At 34.5% G+C, this 19331-nt stretch overlaps 1 protein-coding gene across 1 annotated transcript in view; it reads right to left on the bottom strand.

Annotated features, from left to right (window-relative positions):
• LOC133517658 (proton-coupled amino acid transporter-like protein CG1139) overlaps nt 1-15565 on the bottom strand; it is a 68519-nt gene extending 52954 nt beyond the window's left edge. Inside the window, exon 1 of the mRNA XM_061851018.1 lies at nt 15146-15565. Coding sequence (XP_061707002.1) covers nt 15146-15205 — 60 coding nt within the window. The 5' untranslated portion in view covers nt 15206-15565. The remainder of the gene's footprint in view (nt 1-15145) is intronic.
• Nucleotides 15566-19331: the final 3766 nt, after the last annotated feature.

Here is a 19331-nt window from a genome sequence, read left to right as displayed (position 1 = left end):
ATTAAAAGTGGAAACTTCACTGCCTTGGGTGGGACTTGAACCTATGACCAGTGGATCAATAGTACAGTGCTCTGCCATCTGAGCTGCCAAAACAGCGAAATAGTGGTCGTGGGTTCAAGTTTCATCCAATTTCTACTTTAAATTTATTTCTAAGCTTATAACTAGTTTCTGCTTGACACAAAATGAATTGATTTTAATGTTTCATTTTTATTACAGTTTCCATAATTAGAGGAGGCTTACAGCCAGGAAATTAGAAAGGAACAAAAATACGGCGCGCTGCGCGAAATTTATACGCGGGTTTTAAAGTTTTACCTCAATAACTCTGAAAATCAATGCTATAAATATTGTTTAAAATTTTGCTAGTCGAATCCCTCGGCTCTATCACTCGCTATTTTATGCTAAAATTATATTACTGTAGTTTTCAAGAGATAAATAAAAATTAGACCGACTTGTTTGGTAGGTTTTGATTAGAGTCTGTCCTTGAAAATATAGTCCAATTTCTGTGTTATTTTTTACATAGCACTTGCCTTTGTAAAAACTACACAAAAAAATTAAATGTTCAATTTGAAGTTAACCCCCCCTTTAAAGGGTAACGCAAGGAACCCCACTAGTGAACACTGTCTGTCCAACTAACAAAAGGTAATATTTATTTTAAAATGTCTTAAGTTGATTATGACACTATAGTTAGCATGTTGTTACTTAACTAATAAGGTACCAATGTATGAGGCTCCAATGAATAATAGCACTTGGTCATCCCTAAAATAAGATCTAAATATAACTTTTTTGGCTACGTGACTTGCAGTTTTTTACGGTTTATATTTTAAGTAAAATATTGCATCGCGTTAAACTTATGAAAAACTGGCGACGTCTGAATCGGACACGCGTCCCGGGGTTCCCTGCGCGTTCAAAATTGACCATCATCTTTCTTCCTCGCGTTGTCCCGGCATTTTGCCATGGCTCGTGGTAGCCTGGGGTCCGCTTGACAACTAATCCCAAGAATTGGCGCAGGAATTAGTTTTTACGAAGGCGATTGCCATCTTACCTTCGAACCGAGAGGATAAAATAGGCCTTATTGGGATTAGGCCGGTCTCCTCACGATGTTTCCCTTCACCAAAAAGCGACTGCTAAATATAAAATGTTATTTCGTAGGTACATAAGTAAGTTCCGAAAAACTCGAGCCGAGATTTAAACTTGAACCTGCGACCAACGCTAAGGCCACCAGCGCTTGCGTTCAAAATTGTCAATTTTTTTATTACTATTTGTCAATCTTTATTATCTACCGAGTTTGTGTTTCATATTTTGACCGTTTTTAAGATACAAAAAAAAAAAAAAACAATAAATACCTACGCTTTTCTTGTATGGGTGCCCCTAATTCATTTTACTTTATTTGTATTATTTGTAGTGGCAATGTAACCATATTAATTTGTGTATTTTTTAATTGTCTACCGGTTATAACTGTAATAAGAATTAAATGAGATGACCGGTCGGAATGACAGCGTAAGCTCAGTAATAGAGCTCCAATTATCATGTTTCAGGAAAGGAATCCTTAAATACGAGGACGCAGAGATATTTTTGTTCAAAGTACGTAATTAATTTTCGAGGTAGTCTCCTTTGAGCTCAATGCTTTTATCCCACTGTTTTTAACGTTCCCATTCCCTTTGTATACTTAGTACGTTTTCTCAAACCCTTAAGCATATGCGTTCGTTGCTTCTACAATTTCTTCATTTAAACCAAACCTTTTCTGTCTAGCCATTTTTCAGGTTTGGAAACAGGAGATAAACGCAGGGGCCTAATCTGTGAATACAAAATAGCAAACGTAGCACCCAGCGCGCCGATATACCTAGTTTTTTAATGTCTAAATGATTGTGTAAAATATTACGCACCCGTTTGTCTGAAATGCCTGTACTTTCACCTATCTCATAACTCATCGGTCATTTAATACGTTTGTATGGCGTTTAGGTTTTATTATAAGCTACAAACTTGAAACTTCGTGAAAAGGCATTATAGTTAAATAGAAGAAAGTAATTTCAGCATTTTCGGGAAATTCATTCCCTAAGGGGGTTAAAGAGGGAATGAAAGTTTGTATGGGGGTCAAGTTTTATATTAAGTTAGATACGAAAAAAGGAATTACAGCGTTTTTAAAAATGATTCCCCTAATAGGATTAAAAAAGGGTTGTAACGGGAACGATTTTGATAGGGACTTGAAATTAGTAGGGAGAGAAAATATTAGACAGTACGAAAAATATTTTTATTCCTTCTGTAAATTCAGCTAATTAGGGCTAAAAATAAGTTGAAAGTCTGTTTCGGGAAATAAGTTTACGCGGATGATGTTGCCGATATAATTATTATGTATGTAATACCTACTGCATAATATTAAACACTTCATCGCTTCGACAAATTGCATTCAATTTAAGCACTAAGATACAATTATAGCTAAGTTAAATGGACGACGATTAAACCATAAAATTATTCTGAATGAATTAAGTACGTTTGAATATAATCAGATTATAATATTTATGATTCGGCTCTACCAACTGGTCAAGTGATAAGCTTCTCGGCGGATTATTCTGAGAGGCTCATTTCTACCGCTTTATCAAAAAGACAGTTGTGTTTTAAACTTTTTAATAGATCTCACAAATAAAGTGCAAATAGGTCGTACCATTCTGAGAAACTAAATCCTCTGGTATTGTTATAATACCGGGAATGTGATTGGGGCCTCAGGTAGCAATGAATACAATAGCCGCATTTCAATAGTTCTCATTGAATTTACGAAATATTTTTTAATGGAATTGATTTAGAACCAAACCTGTTTTTACTTGTTTTCGCATGATATTTCATGAAATTTGTTTACTTATCAGTTTTCCAGAAATTCGGTTGTTCATGTACTTCAAACTATAATTTCTGCCAGCGCTACATATTATGGGTGCGGTTTACAAGCTAGAGCGGAGACAATCGCCCCCACTGTAAAGTTGAGTTCATTCTTTATTCAAAATTTAAATCTGGCGACTAGTGGGGAGAACGCCATAAGAATGGTATTCAGAACCGCGGAGTGGCGAGACGGGTTGCGGGGTGAGGGGAGAGGGCGCGCGCGGCGCCCGCGACGACCCGAGCGCTGTGGAAATTTCCGTTGGCCAAGCGCGACGCTCGCACGAATAAAACCGCGTGTACATTGCTAAACCGGTTTGTTAACGCAAGAATACGGTTCTAAGAAATAATAACTTTCAGATTCTGTTATAACAAATAAATAAAAAGGAGATCTGCCTTTCTTATTTACAAATAGATAAAGGATACTTTCAAGCGCTCTTCACATATCATATATGAAAAAAAAAAACTGAAAAGATATTTGCATAAAGACAAGTGTTGTCTACCTCTTTATTAGACAAATGTTTTACTTTAATTTGTCATCAATGTAAATACGTCTTAAGAGGGCTATGTCGGTGAGTAAGCGAGCGATTCGCGGCCGCGACCGCCTCCTCCTCTACTCTCACGCGCCCGCCGCGCGAGGCCGCCAGCGGCGGCGCCGTAACCGGGGCCACGCGCCGGCTGCCAGCAACCAGCTCAGACTTAGCATAACTATTATAGTAAAATGCGCTCTCGCCTCGAAAAAACATGCTCTGTGACGTAGCTCGAGGGAGAGTCCCAATCTTTCTTTAGGGCTACTATACCAAGTATAATTTAATTAATGTTGCGACAGCTAAACCGGACATATTTACTGTTTCAGACCAAGCTAAGTTGGGAGCAATTTTAATAGCTCAGACGGGGCACGAGTTATTTTAAACGTCAAACTTCTATGAAATTATGACGTTTACTTAACACTTGGACCGTCTGGGCTATCAAAATCGCTGACAACTTATCTTGGTCTGACTCTACTACTTACATATAAAATATTCTCATTAAGCAGCAGTAAGTGGGATTTACGAAACGTATTAAAATATGTTAAATAAATAAATTGCTCTTAAGTTACATGCAAAATACTTAAAAAGGGGAACAGACGTTCCCCTCGTGCATCTCGCTCGGCACGTTGTCCTCTTTCCTCTTTACCATGCGAAATTAAACTTTAAATCAATCAAAAATAGGGTACATTTTATTTATCGAGTTTTTGACAGTACTTGCTCCCCTTGTAAGAAAACTCCTTGGCGACCACCGCACCGCACGCGCACCGCACTTTTTGGCACACAAGTTTTTATACGAGTCTGCCATTTGAAACTTCCTTTTTCTTTGTAGAAACAACTAACCTTGAAGTCAAATTGTTGTTTCTTATGACAGACATTATAGCCTTTATCGCCATAATTAAAACACTGTATTTCATATTTTATGTAAGTATCTATAGTCGAATAAATTACCTATTGCGAATTTTGTTATGTTTAAAAGTTTAAAGGGTAACACCTAAGACAATATTTATTTTGTATGATAAATAGAAAGTCTAAAGGTTTCAAATATTTTTTTTTAGTTTAGGTATTTATCATAAAGGTACATAACATTGTGACACTACTTTATTCCTGCGGTCGCAGTTTGTTGGCGAGATAGCGCTCATTTATACATTTTAATATCCATGCTATGCACTTAATACTAAGCTTAGGTACTATGTGTAAAGCGAACACGCAAGCTTTTATGAATATAAAAACAAACAAAAACCAAATAGTCACTGGTACTTTAACAACTAATTCAGGTTAATTTCAAGGGTAAATTTTCCAGTAACATTTTTTTAACCTTTTCTTAAATTCATTTATACTGCATTTATTTTCTTCCCTTAGCAGGCTTATTTCATTATACAATTTGGGTATCAAAAAATTATTAGTTCGTTTGCCATAATAGGTTTTAGCAGTGCTTTATACAATTTTTTTAAGCCTTATGCTCTTTGTTTAAGAAGTTGATAAAAGTTTTATCGTTGAGGCGTAGGCATATGTTTTAATTATTTGCTGGTATTACAGGCCACACCCGGTATATGTAAAATAGTAGTGTCCAGGTCCTCACTGACAGACAAACTTACTTATCAACACAGCCGAAACTACAAAAGCTAGAATGTTGAAATTTACACGTCATATTACCTACATTTATAGTGTGAATAATTTGAAAAAATCAACCCTTAAGGGGGTAAAATAGGGAACGAAAAATTGTATGTGGTATAAGTTTTACTTTAAGCTATTAGGAACTTGGAACTTCGTAAAAAGGTGGACTTGTTGGCCCATTGAACTTTTTGGATTGAACAAGTTTTGAAACTTTGTTTAAAAGCATGTTTAAGAATACAAGAAAAAGACTTGAAACATCTTTGTAAATCATAATATTGTCAACAAGAAAAAGATTCCAGCGTTTTTTAATATTCTTTCCTTGAGGGAGTTAAAGGAGATAAAATAGTTTTTACGGTACAAGTGCAGAAAATAGGAAATACGCAACTCGTTGCGAATTTGCACGTGTATCGTATAACGTTTTACATTACATATGGCTCTTTAAAAAATCGACATATGCACGGAAAGTGCTCATTCCCGCACACGTGTGTGTGCTAAGTTTATTTTTCACCCGATTTTGATGGTAAAAGGCTATCGTTTTCGGCATTTGCCTCTATTAGTATTACTGGCAGCGTCAATTTTATGTGTTCTTCATTTTCAATACTTGAAAATGACATTTTCGTCAACATATAAACTAAAAACATGCAAAACTATTCCAATTTTACAAATACGGAAAATGGCTGGTTATTTTTTTTTACGCAGTATTCCAATGCGCGCGCAAGGCAAAGGCGCGAACGAAATCGACAAACAGCCAATAAAAAAAAACAGCTAATATTTTGGTTAATATTTCTATTCGACGGATGGAGATCAAATCGATAAAATGTTATGTTTATTCATTAATGTAATTTACGAGATACTTTAATCTATGAATTATGTTTGATGTGATAAAACCTCTTTGAACTAACATTTGAAATCTTATAGTTGATTTTAAAAAAATGTATTACTCGACCAAATTAAGAAGGCTCTGTTTCCATGCATATTATTAGCAATCAGTTACCTTCTTAACACAGTCGGATAATATAATGAAAAAGCACGAGTGCTATAATATACTGAAAAAGCATGTTTAATATCTAGGATTATGAGCCAAAAATCGGTGGAATAAAAAGGTCTTTTTGAGCAAATGTGTTCAAAAATATTTTTCACGTCAACAGCTCGTACAAGGGTAATTTGCAGCTTATAAACAGTGAGTGAAATCGCATTTTGCTCACTGAGTGAGACAAAATAACATTCGAGCCACCTTTATATTCGAATGTCATTTCAACGTGCGGAGCCTAATAAATAAATAAAAAGCCTTTTTATTCCATAACCACTTCGCAAACTATTTTTAAACTAAATACTATTCTATACTAATCTAATAAAGTGTTAGGACCCCTTTCGGGTATAGGCCTCCTCCAACCTCTTCCACCGTTGTCGGTCTACAAATTCCTAATATTTGGATTCTATTGTCTTTGTCCCTTTCACGTCGTTAGCAAAAAGAAAGAGACAAAAAAGTTCACACGTAATTCAACAGTATATTAACGGTTAATAATAGACCCCCGAAATAAGTCAGAATGCATTGTTCCAAAACACCCTTACGAGTTCGTAATAATTAATTAATGAAATAAAAGTTTAAAATTAAATAAAACACCATATTTTACGTATTTAATTATACAATAAAAACAATGAACTTATAAAAAATTACTCAATTGTTACGCAAAGTAAATAATTGTACTTTTAACGATCACTCCTATAGTTGACAAAAGTGGTATCCATAATTCGGACCGTATCTTACAAAGTTTTTTTTTACAAAAAAAAGTTATCGATGGAACTGTCAATTGATGTTTGTTATTTCATTATTTTCGAATTATTTTATTGAAATTTCCTTCGTTTTGTTTTATTGCGGTAATTAAACTTAATTGTTAGAATACCTTCAAAAAACATGAGTGAAATAGGTAGTGATGAAGACGGATTAAATTATTTCAAGTTGTATTTTTATCTTCCAAATATGTTCCCACTGTCGACGTGAAAATTTTTATGTACTACACGAGATCAAAGTTATTTACATCTCGTGCGCTATTGAGTCCCTTACTACGCTCAAGATTCTAAATTTCGCTTGCACGGGACTCAGAATAAGCACTCGAAGAAATATCAAACTTTGCTCTCTTGTTGTACAAATAACTATTTTCAAACTAGTTGCTTTGAGTTCGATTAATGGACTTGAAACTTCGTAGGTTGCGACATACGAGTACAAATGTCATGCGTTCCAAAATTATTAACAAATTATGAACCCTACTGCTATCTTTTGTTGCACAATGTTATACCTACAAATTATAGAATATTATGTTCACGTAGAATATATAAAGGCCAAAATAAAAATCCACGCGTATGAAGTCGCGGGCAACAGCTAGTATTATAAATATATAATAACAAATAAATATTTAGTTTAAATAGTGTAGTATGTTTTATAGTAATATATAAATGTCAGTTATATAAAGTTTTTGTTCAAGTGCGCAAAACCTAACTCTGCAAACGTAAAATGGCACGTAAATGAGTACTTTTGAGAAACTGTTTAAAAAATAATTAGGTTGTGTTTATATCAGGCCGTTTATTCAGAGCAATAATAAAAGGAACGGTATGTTTCTTCAGCTATGTTGTTTATTTTAGATTTTCCACAGACATAGTAAGTACGCCAATAATGTTTCCTGAACAATAACACACTCGTGGTCGTGTATCGCAAGAACAATGCGCCACCCGACGCCGCGACAGAATGATGGACACGTGAAGTGTACCTGTGCAGCGGCCGACGGGTGTCACGCGGTCGGTATCATTAACCACGCTCAATCACTCCTGCACTATTTAATTACAATTTACTTGTTCTTTCATGGATGCAGCTAACTCATTAATTTTAATTTTAATATTGTAATTCGTACTTAAGTAATCATCGGCTTATTGGAAAAACCTAAAAGCATTTATTATTCAGTGAATTTTTAAGTGGGCAACCTTACATAAATGGAGCTACTCCCACAGTAAGCCCAATAAGACTTATGTTTTGAGTGTATATATAAGCTGATAAGGGGTCCTTATGGCAAGCGACAAAGTGTAACGTTTTGCTGGCCACGGTCACAAATGCCTACCTAGATATACCTTCTCGTAATGATATCGAAAAACGTCAAAGTGTTACATATTTATTCCATTTAGTAGCATACAGTCAACGTCCGGTTGATTAAGGTTAATTGTGAAATGTAATTAATGTATACCTCTTGAAGACGTTTCGTTTGATAGCAACGATTATTTATATTTGCCAACTTATGACATATTTATATAGTATGACATTCATCAATAAATACTATTTATATCAATATAATATCTCAAAAATTAAGGCAATACAATAGGTGTACTTAATAAAATTTAAGGATAAAAGTTTGTTAAGTTTAAAGAAGGTAGAGCGAAAACCCCCAAGCGTCAACCTTGACGCAACATACCTATAGTCATCCTGTAATTATTTAATTTACTACGCGTTGTCACTTCACAGCTATACGTGCAGTTCAGTTTTCCTGTTTGCATAAAGATTGTTACACTAACTGAAATTCCATTGGCGAAATAATGACGAAGGTTTTATTCCTCAGGGTTCTCCAAATATTTAAAACTACTAAAGGAAATCAAATTACGAAACGAATCAAAAAAATTATTTCATAGGAGAAATATTCATAGCTTATTTTAGTTATTACACAGGTAGGGCCTAAGCTTGAGGCCTTAAACTATGTTTAGAAGAATAGTTTAACCGAGGGATGGAAAGCACTTGCTTCTGCCGAAGTAGTCTGGCGCTCGAACTCGAGAGGTTGAAATGATGTCTTTCACCTGAATTAAGCACTCTACTTTTTATTTCGAATACGAGGAAAGTAAAATACATGTTTTTTTTAACACGATTAACTATATTTTTTTTATCATTTCTTGAGGGTAGGTACTTTCAAGCAAACATTTAGGTAAAAGTATCGTTATTTATGGAATGGGGAGTTAAAGAAATTGTATACGTAATCCATTTTAAATCTTATTTCAATTGCTTATTATTTTCTGGACACTTTTTAGAACAACAATTACCCTCTTTCCGAGCATGAGAAATGAAAAACATATTTACAGTACATATGGAGCTACTTTATAGCACTAGTGCGAGAAGTAGCATATTACGTTACTGTGTCGAACATTTAAAGGGCCATATGTACTGTAAAACGTTGTACGATACATGTACGAATAGGTAATTCGCAACTCGTGTCGATTTAAAACACTCCCTTCGGTCGTCTTTTAATTTATCGCCACTCGTTTCGAATTTCCTATTTTTCGCACTTGTATCGTAATGTACTATTATGATGTATGCTCGCTCTCTCCTGTCCAAGACGATTGTTCTTAGGCAAATAACAGTGTTATACAAAAAATAATGTAATAATAAGTAATGTGTTCATAGACCTTGAGTGCCCTACCTTAATAATATTATGTTCTAATCTAAAGAAGCTAGTGTAGGAACAGTAATATGCATTATAATATTTATAATCCTATTCCTACCTTTGATAAAAAAATCTTCGGAGGTATTTTCTTAAGAGGATACACTTTCATCTGACTGCTCTATAGTGACGGTACCAAAGTTAAAAGTTCTATTCGCCCTTTATGTTAAACATAATTTACAAATTAAAACTATGATTTATTTTTCTGCAGGCGTGGGCTACGGAAGGTGGAGATAAGGAACGAAATCTCCATGTACCAAAAAGTGTCATCAAAAAACTTTAAATAGGTGGCGCTACAATACCTAGAGTACTTGAACAAAAAAATCAAATCATAGACAGCGCAATTCACTCCGTCAATAACGCCTAGGTTCTTAGCTACTCTAGCGCTACTCTGGAGAGATTTGGAACTATTATTTATAGCTGACAGCTGGACACTTTTGCAACAGTTCTACCATAAGAGATGCCACTCCTCTTAATTCCACACTACATAGTCATGGGCAGTATGGCACCATTTATTTTAAAACAAACTAAAAATGATGAAATGTGTTGTTTATGGTAAAATGTTGCCATTGTTTAAAAACATGATAATTACTTATTATACAGGTTTTATGGTATATATCCTATTACTGGTGCGACGTCCATTATAGGGGTGTTTGTTTACTATATCTCCTCATTGACACGTTTATTAAACGATCTTAAATTAAGAGCAGTTTTGCCCATTTGACTAAGGACCTCGAAAAATGAAGTGCTTTTGAAATGCACAGATAAATTAAGCAAGTTTTATGAATTTGCAGTTAAAAAAATCTGCAATTGCGAAACTGCAACAAATTAATATTTTCAATGCAGTTTTTGAATTACAATAAGTAAATATATTTCTAATTAAGAAAATACATTTTGCATGATCCTAATTTTATCGCAAATACGTAGAGTCAGGCCCGATTCGAACTTTAAGATACGTGAAACATTTGCTAAAGATACGATATGGATTAGATATATCAGTGTTAAAAGTGACTTTTCTTCAAACAAGAACGTCACTATTAACACTGACATATCCAATCCATATCGAATATTTACATTTTTTTGACGTATCTTAAAGTTTGCAACGACTTTGATAGCATACGCAGTGCAAATGTTGTTTTAAATATCAAACTTATATGAAATTATGACATATAAGTAACACTTGCACTGCTTATGCTACTCTTATTAAATCTTTGCACACTTTTCTCGGTCTAACTCTAGGTACATCCATTATACGTGTTTAGAACAAAAACAATGTTTAGTATGACATTGATTTAGTATTTATTAAACTCTATCGGCGCTGTATTCATAAGATATCTACTACGCCGCGGCATGCTGAGCTATTTCTGTAGCGCGTTTCTTAGGTTACATTACATGCAGGTATCTAATTTATGATGGATCGCCAAAATGGATATTGTTGACCATGTGATCGTTAAAGTAAACATTGCCTCGTATATAAACATAGTTGGCACAAAACATAATTTAATTTAATTGACCAATCTTTATATTTCTTGCAGAAAACATAGTTTATAGACAATTTATATATTATTTTTAAGTGACGATGTTTTTAATACAGAAAATGATACAGTGTAAACTCCAAATAACGATATAACGATTCACTCCCTATGTTAACGGCAGCAATCATGGGTCATTTAAGAGAAAATTTAGGGTATTTTTGATATTTCACCGACATGAGTAAAATTTCTACCACTTTATGCTTTAAAAGTTGAATGTCCAATTCATCCTTTATGTTTTCTATGTATTGAATGAAAGCGACTGCAATTGATTTGAATATTATTAACTAATTAAAAGTACGGTTTTTTGCTCCAGTCATGGGATGTATGTGCGCCATTAATTTTCAAACTAAAAAATATCAATGAAAAATTAAACTTAAGCAGCTCTTTGGCTCTTTTTTACGGTAAAATGTTGCCAGCGATTAAAAACTGATGGTAAATATTTGTTTTACAGGATTTGTCCATACCATCCAATTACTGGTGCCTGTTACATTATAGGAATGTTTACTATATAACGTCGATATTTGATGTTACTTTAGGTACTTTAATAATAATTTCTCTCTTTACAACGAAAACTCTCTATAGCGTCAAAAAACGTCCTGACCCTCGGGTGTCGCTATACAGAGGTGTGTGTAGAGCAGTTTATACTGTATTTCATAATAACTTATATGTTATAGAAAGGGAGCCGGAAATGCTATTATTTGCTATAATTTGTAGTTAACTTATAGACCTATTGGAATCGTAAGATTAGATGATAAGAAGAATAAAAGGTTATACTTAATAATGTTTTCTTTTTCAGTAGTCAGAGAAGCGTCTACAGATTTTTGAAAATTAAAAAAAAAGAATCTGAATGTTAATCTGCCGGTTTACATGGTGGTGGTGGTGGTGGGGTGGTCATACGGAAGATATATATATATAATTTACTCGAGTACGTCAGATATTTAAAGATGTGGTGGTAACCTACAAATGCTCCCATTCAAAATACTGACGATTCGGAAATTCTCGAGCGTATCAGATAATATACAGAAGGTTCCGATTTATACCCCATTTGTGTTAAACCTAAATCTGTCGATAACGTGGAGCAGTATCTTTATTCTGACGGTTTGAATTTTTTTTTTCTATGTTTCAAGATATTTTTCTAATTCTTGACGAATATTATTTTTTATTTAGATACTTGTTTGTGCATAAGAAACTGCGTTGAATGCGTAAAGTAGACCAAAATCTATCATCGCGTTCAAGAGATTTCATTCTAAAATAGAGGAAAGTTCAAAAATGGCCTGCAGGTCATCAATTTTCTAATTTATTAAAATTGTCATCCTCATCCGAGGAAGTATACTTGTATTGCACATCAACTATATTAGATTTAGCCTCAATATCACTAACAAGAAATCATTATCGACTTTTGCTACTTCGGCTTTCCAAATCGATGGATTTTTATTGCGTAATTCTTGCTTTATTCCCTTCAATATAAAAAATCATTAGACCGCGCTCAAGTAAGTCAAGGTAACGTTCTATTTTTCCAAATTTGTGATGCTGCCACTCGCTTAAGGATCACTGAAATGGTCCGTTTATTGAATTGGACACTTTTTAACAAGTAATTACTTAATCCATTACATCAATAATTTAATCTAACTTCTCAAGTATTTCTGACAATCGTTTTTAGGGTTCCGTACATTAATCTAACTTCTCAAGTATTTCTGACAATCGTTTTTAGGGTTCCGTACCAAAATTGTTAAAAAGGAACCCTTATGGTGCGACTCTGTCCGTCCGTCTGTCATATCGCTAAAAATCTCGAGAACCACTTAAGCTGATCAAAGTCTAGTGACTAGGTCAAGTGGGGTATCAATTGAAAGAGCTCAAATTGACCATTCCAAAATATTTTTTTATTAACGTTTAATAGTAGAAAAAAAGATTTATGGAGGAAAATGTGAAAAAATACGGGTTCACGGGTTAGATAAGGGGTTTCCGAAAATACGACTCTGGTCGCAGCAGACCCGGGATCCCTTCCGATCCTCGAAAAGAAAGTCCAATTTATCTAATATGCTCCGTGGATTGTGGTCATCGGGTATAAAAGTTTGCAATAGTACATTAACGATACAAGTGCGTAAAATAGGAAATTCGAAACGAGTGACGATAAATTAAAACACGACCGAAGGGAGTGTTTTAAATCGACACGAGTTGCGAATTACCTATTCGCACATGTATCGTACAACGTTTAACAGTACATAGTAAATATGGCCCTTTAAATGTTGGACACAGTAACGAAATATGCAAATTTTCGCACTAATGCGGTAGAGTAGTACCATATGTACTGTAATAGTAGGTACATTACGATACAAGTGCGAAAAAAAGGAAATTCGAAACGAGTGGCGATAAATTAAAACACGACCGAAGGAAGTGTTTTAAATCGACACGAGTTGCGAATTACCTATTCGCACATGTATCGTACAACGTTTTACAGTACATGGCCCTTTAAATGTTCGACACAGTAACGTAATGTGCTAATTTTCGCACTAGTGCGGTAAAGAAGCACCATATGTACTGTAAACTTTGTTATTATTATTTTGATAATGTTAAGTGAAAAGTTCTACAATAATCGACAGACGTTTCAAACTAATTAGGTTAGTAAACTTTTGTAAGTAGGTACTTGTATACAATACAATAGGTGATTATTTCTAAATAAATAGTTGATTTACTGTCATACCTACCCTATGGATTCATTTTATTGTTCTGTAAGCGCTGCTTTAGTATGTATGTACGTAAGTATGTACCTAAAACGATCGATTGTTTCGCTCATTATAGTAATTTAAAGCAACATATGTAAAATATGTAGACAAAAAAGAGTCAAATATTTAATGCGATGTATAACAATAACATAATTCCTGTTAATAACTAAAAACGATGTGGTGCAAGTAAAATAAATGCCTCGCCTTTAACACGGTGTGTGACCTAACTGACGTAATTTTGTCAGATTAATAATTTACTGTTTTACGATTATTGTAAAAACTAATCAGTATTGATTGTAATTTAGAATTTTGCTATAATTGCACCGACTGGCATGACAGTTTTACAGTTTATAAATACATAGTCATAAATTAGTTAAGAGCATGATTAATCAAACTGATAATTGAAAGTAGATACCAGCTTTGAAGTATTCAGTAAGCACAAAGAACTTTATTATTGCTAAAAATGTATAGTTATGTGACACTAGCTGTCATTGCCCAGTAGGTACTTGGCACAAAAGACAATTCCCAACAATCGCTTAGCATGGCATGAAAACTGCCTGTTATGGATTGTTTACCTTTGTAAATAAATATACAAGGTTAAATGTCTCAGTCTTTAGGTACTCGCACTGCACCATTATTTAGTATCGGGATCACCAACAGGATGGCAATTAATGGAATCAGGGCTTCAAATATGGGGACGATTACCTTATCTTATGGTTCTTTCACCATTAGGTACCTACAATAACCAACCCACCGTAACCCCATGTCCTATTTTTTTATTTACTTGCTGTTCATAAGTAAATACTATAAATATTGTTATAGTATTTTTGTCAACGTAATCGAAACAGTAGAGTACGTAGCGTTACAGTACCAGGCAAGAAATACATTATTTTCCGCTTACGGCTGTAGTTTCAAACTATATTCAAGGAAAAACCACGCGCTGTACGGTACGTTATAATTATTCGTGTATTTTAAAGTCGTATAGTTAAGTAATTATACTAATAACTAAATATGTACCCGTTCCTCCATTTTCCATACCAATTTAACATGTTTTTCTCAATTAGTGAGGTATACAAATAATAATAAAATAACAATGTCGGTTAATTCCCTTACTTACTATTCGTTCGATGTTCCAGAAAAGTTATTTGACAGTCAGTATTCAAAATCATATCCGAACATACCTTGGCAAACTTATTTTAGTACATGATTATCGCAAAGCTGTTGACTGTGCTTATTGCTACTGGTTATGCTGTAAATTATGTAGGCATCTACGTGTTGTACAAGTTCCATTTTAAATTGATTTATATAGATATTTTACAAATCACAAATATTAGTAAAAAAGAAAACAAAGAGAAAAAAACTTAATTCGCAATAATTATAGGTGAAAAGGTATAAAAAACTCTTACCTTGAATACCGCAGGAGCTAACGGTATAGCGGCTTGATTGTGGAGATGTTTTTTCGACATTTTCGTTCCTTAGACGTCGTCTTCTATTTGAAAGTGATGTTGCAATCTTCACGATCCTCTCATAAATCCCTATGTATGAAGAATATGAATTTATTGCAAGCGAGAGCTGTTTCAACAATTTCCCGTGCCTACTATTCCGAGATTTGTTTATCAAAGTGCAAATTTTAAGGTTTAAATAATTTAACTGTGCTCGAGTTTTCAATATGAATATTCGAGACTTTCACTTGAAATAAAAGAAAAGTTGACTGGAAATAAAAAGTAAGAGAATAAACGCGGCGGCAACGTCGTGCCAGTGTTGCGAACTGATCGGCAATGAATGGAGGGGCGCGCCGTTCGTCTGAGCGCGCCAAGTAGAATGAGTCGTGTTGACGGCGACCGCGGTGCGCAGCCCAACCACGCGCCGATCGCCGACCGCCGACCGCCGACCGCCGACCGCTAAGCGCCGAGCTCTGAACGCCGAACGCCGAGCGCCGGCCGCAGCGGCGGCGGCCCATCGTCGACAGCTGCCCCTTACAATCTAGCCCACAAAACACAACTCGCACCATACGTGGCTATAGCCTTGTATTAAATTTTAGGTAAGCCTGTATTCAGCAGCAGCTCTAAGCTTCGAAGCCACGTATTGAGTTGACTAGGTACTACCTATGTCACCAATTCAACAAACGCTCGATAACGGGTTGTAGGTTATAGGTACACCGACTGCATGCAATGCACTTAGCGAAATGGGGTGGCGTAAACACCCCTTTGAGATTTAAAGCCCTTTGCGCTTTTATAGTCAGTTTAGTGAAAACATACAAGAGGTGTTCTATTTACAATCGACCATCGTTGTCTTCTAGCACCTAGTGTGTCAATCAATACGGTACATTTCAAACATTTGCTCGGATATCTTTAATGGAAGTACATACCTCAGCCAAAAAGTACTCGGGAAATAAATATTTTAAAGAGATAAAGATAAAGATAGTTTATTATTCAATTAGGCATATTACAATGCGTTTATGAACGTCAAATAAAGCTACACCGGCTCTAACCCTACACCTCTGACCCAAGAAGATTTAAATCCCCCCTCAATTGGAGAAGAAGGGTATCCCAATATGGACCGGCAAAAAATTCGGCGGGACACATCTTTTCAAAACATTACTTCTTATAATTAACATGCATTAAATAAGAACAAAATACAATTAAGATTACTATAGAAATCATGCAATTACATACAGTAGCTACTTTGCTTTATAGAAATTTGATAAAAAAAAAAATATGTCATATCAAATCATTGACCTCAATGATCCTTTGTTTATTAAGTTTCAAGTTAGGTTACTTTGCCTATATTGTATATTTCAACAACAAGTTTCTATTTTTATCTAAGTAAGTACATATATTTAAATATTATAGGACATTATTACACAAATTGACTGAGTCCCACAGTAAGCTCAATAAGGCTTGTGTTGAGGGTACTTAGACAACGATATATATAATATATAAATATTTATAAATACTTAAATTCATAGAAAACACCCATGACTCAGGAACAAATATCCATGCTCATCACACGAATAAATGCCCTTACCAGGATTTGAACCCGGGACCATCGGCTTCGTAGGCAGGGTCACTATCCACTAGGCCAAACTGGTCGTCAAAATTATACAATAATATATATATATATATATATTACCTCGGCAGCGGCTCTAACGATTTCGATAATTAATAGGTACATATTTGCTTATCTCTGGGAAAAATAAGTAATAGAACATTAATACATTTATTACATTACACAAATTGACAAATTGTCCCACAGTACGCTCAATTCCTGCCTTCCTGGCGCAAAACACCTACTCCAGATGAATTGCCTTTTCTGCTCCATATATTTTTAAAATTCATTCATTGTAAAAAGTTTTTTGCTGTGTGGGCGTTTTCGGAGGCGAAAAGTCGATGTAGCTAGGTCTTTTCTTTAGCAAAACGAGCATTTTTGAGTTTTCATATGTTTTCCGACATAGTTTGTATATGTACTTACAAGTAGTACTGTTGCCCACGAATTGGCGTGGATTTTTAAGGTTCCGTAGCCAAATGGCTTCTAATATTTTTTTTCTAAACTGACTAGTTTGCGCGAGAGACACTTCCAAAGTGGTAAAATGTGTGCCCCCTTTCCCCCTGTAACTTCTAAAATAAGAGGATGATGAAACTAAAAAAAATATATGATGTACATTACCATGCAAATTTCCACCGAAAATTGGTTTGAACGAGATCTAGTAAGTAGTTTTATACGTATTTATTTTAATACGTCATAAATGGTACGGAACCCTTCATGGGCGAGTCCTACTCGCACTTGGCCGCTTTTTATGTTGCTGATTGTAATTCTACGTGAATTTGTGCAGCTTAAAACCAAAAAACAGTTTAAAACACATTACATTTGTGTCACAATGTTTCATCCAAAGTTTCAACTCCCTCAATCGAAAAAAATATTTGTTCTCGATACTCGTACAAACAGTCAATCTCCTCTCAACTGCTGTTCAGGCAGACTTTTCCAAAACCAATTAAAAACATTTTATTTCTCGATACTAAGTTTTAACACTTTTTAGCCCCCCTTAGAAGATGAGTTTTCAACACACATAACACTGAAATTATTTCTCTTTTTCAAGTTTCAAGTCCCTATAAAAAGTTATTTCCGATACAAACTTAGTTTTTCTTAGTTTGACTACCATTACCATTTCGTATATAAGTATGTATCTCTCTCAGTTGCTTAAAGGTTAGCTGGAAGAGATCCCTTAAGGGAATAAGTTCGCCTTTGTACACATTTACTGTATTCTCTCCGTGTTATGTACTTATTTTGTGCAATAAAGTGTTTACTACTACTACATACTACAACAACTCCTTTTTTACAATTTTCAAAAGCACATTACTCTTCTTGCTGAATATTATTTCTTCCATCGTCCTTAAAAAGTATTTTTTTAACTTAAGAATAAAAAAAAACGTTTAGTTACTTTTTGGGTACTGTCTTTCTACGAAGTCCCTCACTCACGAACATTTTCGTCCCCGTTACAATTTTTCAACCTATTTTATATTGCTAAGGTGATAAAAATACCTTGTTCATACCTTAGGAAATGAATTTTCAAAACGCTGAAATAGGGTTGTTTCCATCTACAAATCTTAGGGCAGAAATTGTATCCCAATAAATTATTTTGGATTATAAGAACATGTTAAACTACTTTTACGGGACCTGTAATGACCATATTTTTGTAAATATTGAATTTAAAATATCTTTTGGCACACATCACGTGACCAAACTCGAAACGTCTTTGAAGATTCTGATGACGTCACAACTCTCGGATTGACACTGTTGACAGTTAGGCGATAAAGAACAAATGACAAATATCAGTTGACAGTTCGTATCTTCTACGTGTGTATGTAGTTATGTGTCAAACCGTAAACTGTGACGTCACACAATTTTCAAAGAGCGTTTTGGGCGCGAAAGCATATGTCAAAATATATTTTGTTAATTTAACATATTTAAAGCCGTTTTTAGTATAAAGTTGAATTTTAGGGCAACTTTTAGTTAATATAGAACGTAATACAAGCGTTTCAAAAAATTGGAAACAACCCTATTACTGTATTAAGTAGTTTCAAGTTCCTAGCTTAAAATAAAATTTGTGTCTCATAAGTACAAGTATTTTATCCCCTTTTAACCCTCTTAGGTTTTTTGACATGTATGTATGTTTATATACCGTATTAAACGAATAATATTCTTAAAGTCGATTTTTATTTGTTGTACACAATATAGGTGAAACCCGACGTGTAAATAAGTGATGGTGTGCACTTGTAATGGCGGGCGTATGTCACCTTAATTAAGGTGACATACAGCCAGCGGCGGTATCATGGTTCCTTTTTTATCACTTGTCACTATGCCCGTCACTTTCGCGCTTACATACTTGTTAGAACGTGACAGGCATGGCGACAAATGATAAAGAGTCGACCATCTTAGCCCTACAGGTCAATTTGTGTTATTATCGATTTCATTTTCTATCAGCCTCATTTTACACATGTGGTATCTATACTCGTGCTCACGCGTTTATGTCTTTTCTCTACATTTTTGTCTACTGAGATACTAAAGTAAGTATAAATCTCAGTAGACAATAAT

This window comes from Cydia pomonella, chromosome 1 (assembly GCF_033807575.1).
Source record: "Cydia pomonella isolate Wapato2018A chromosome 1, ilCydPomo1, whole genome shotgun sequence".
Classification (NCBI taxonomy): Eukaryota; Metazoa; Arthropoda; class Insecta; order Lepidoptera; family Tortricidae; genus Cydia; species Cydia pomonella.
This window is presented reverse-complemented; position numbering and strand designations above follow the sequence as displayed.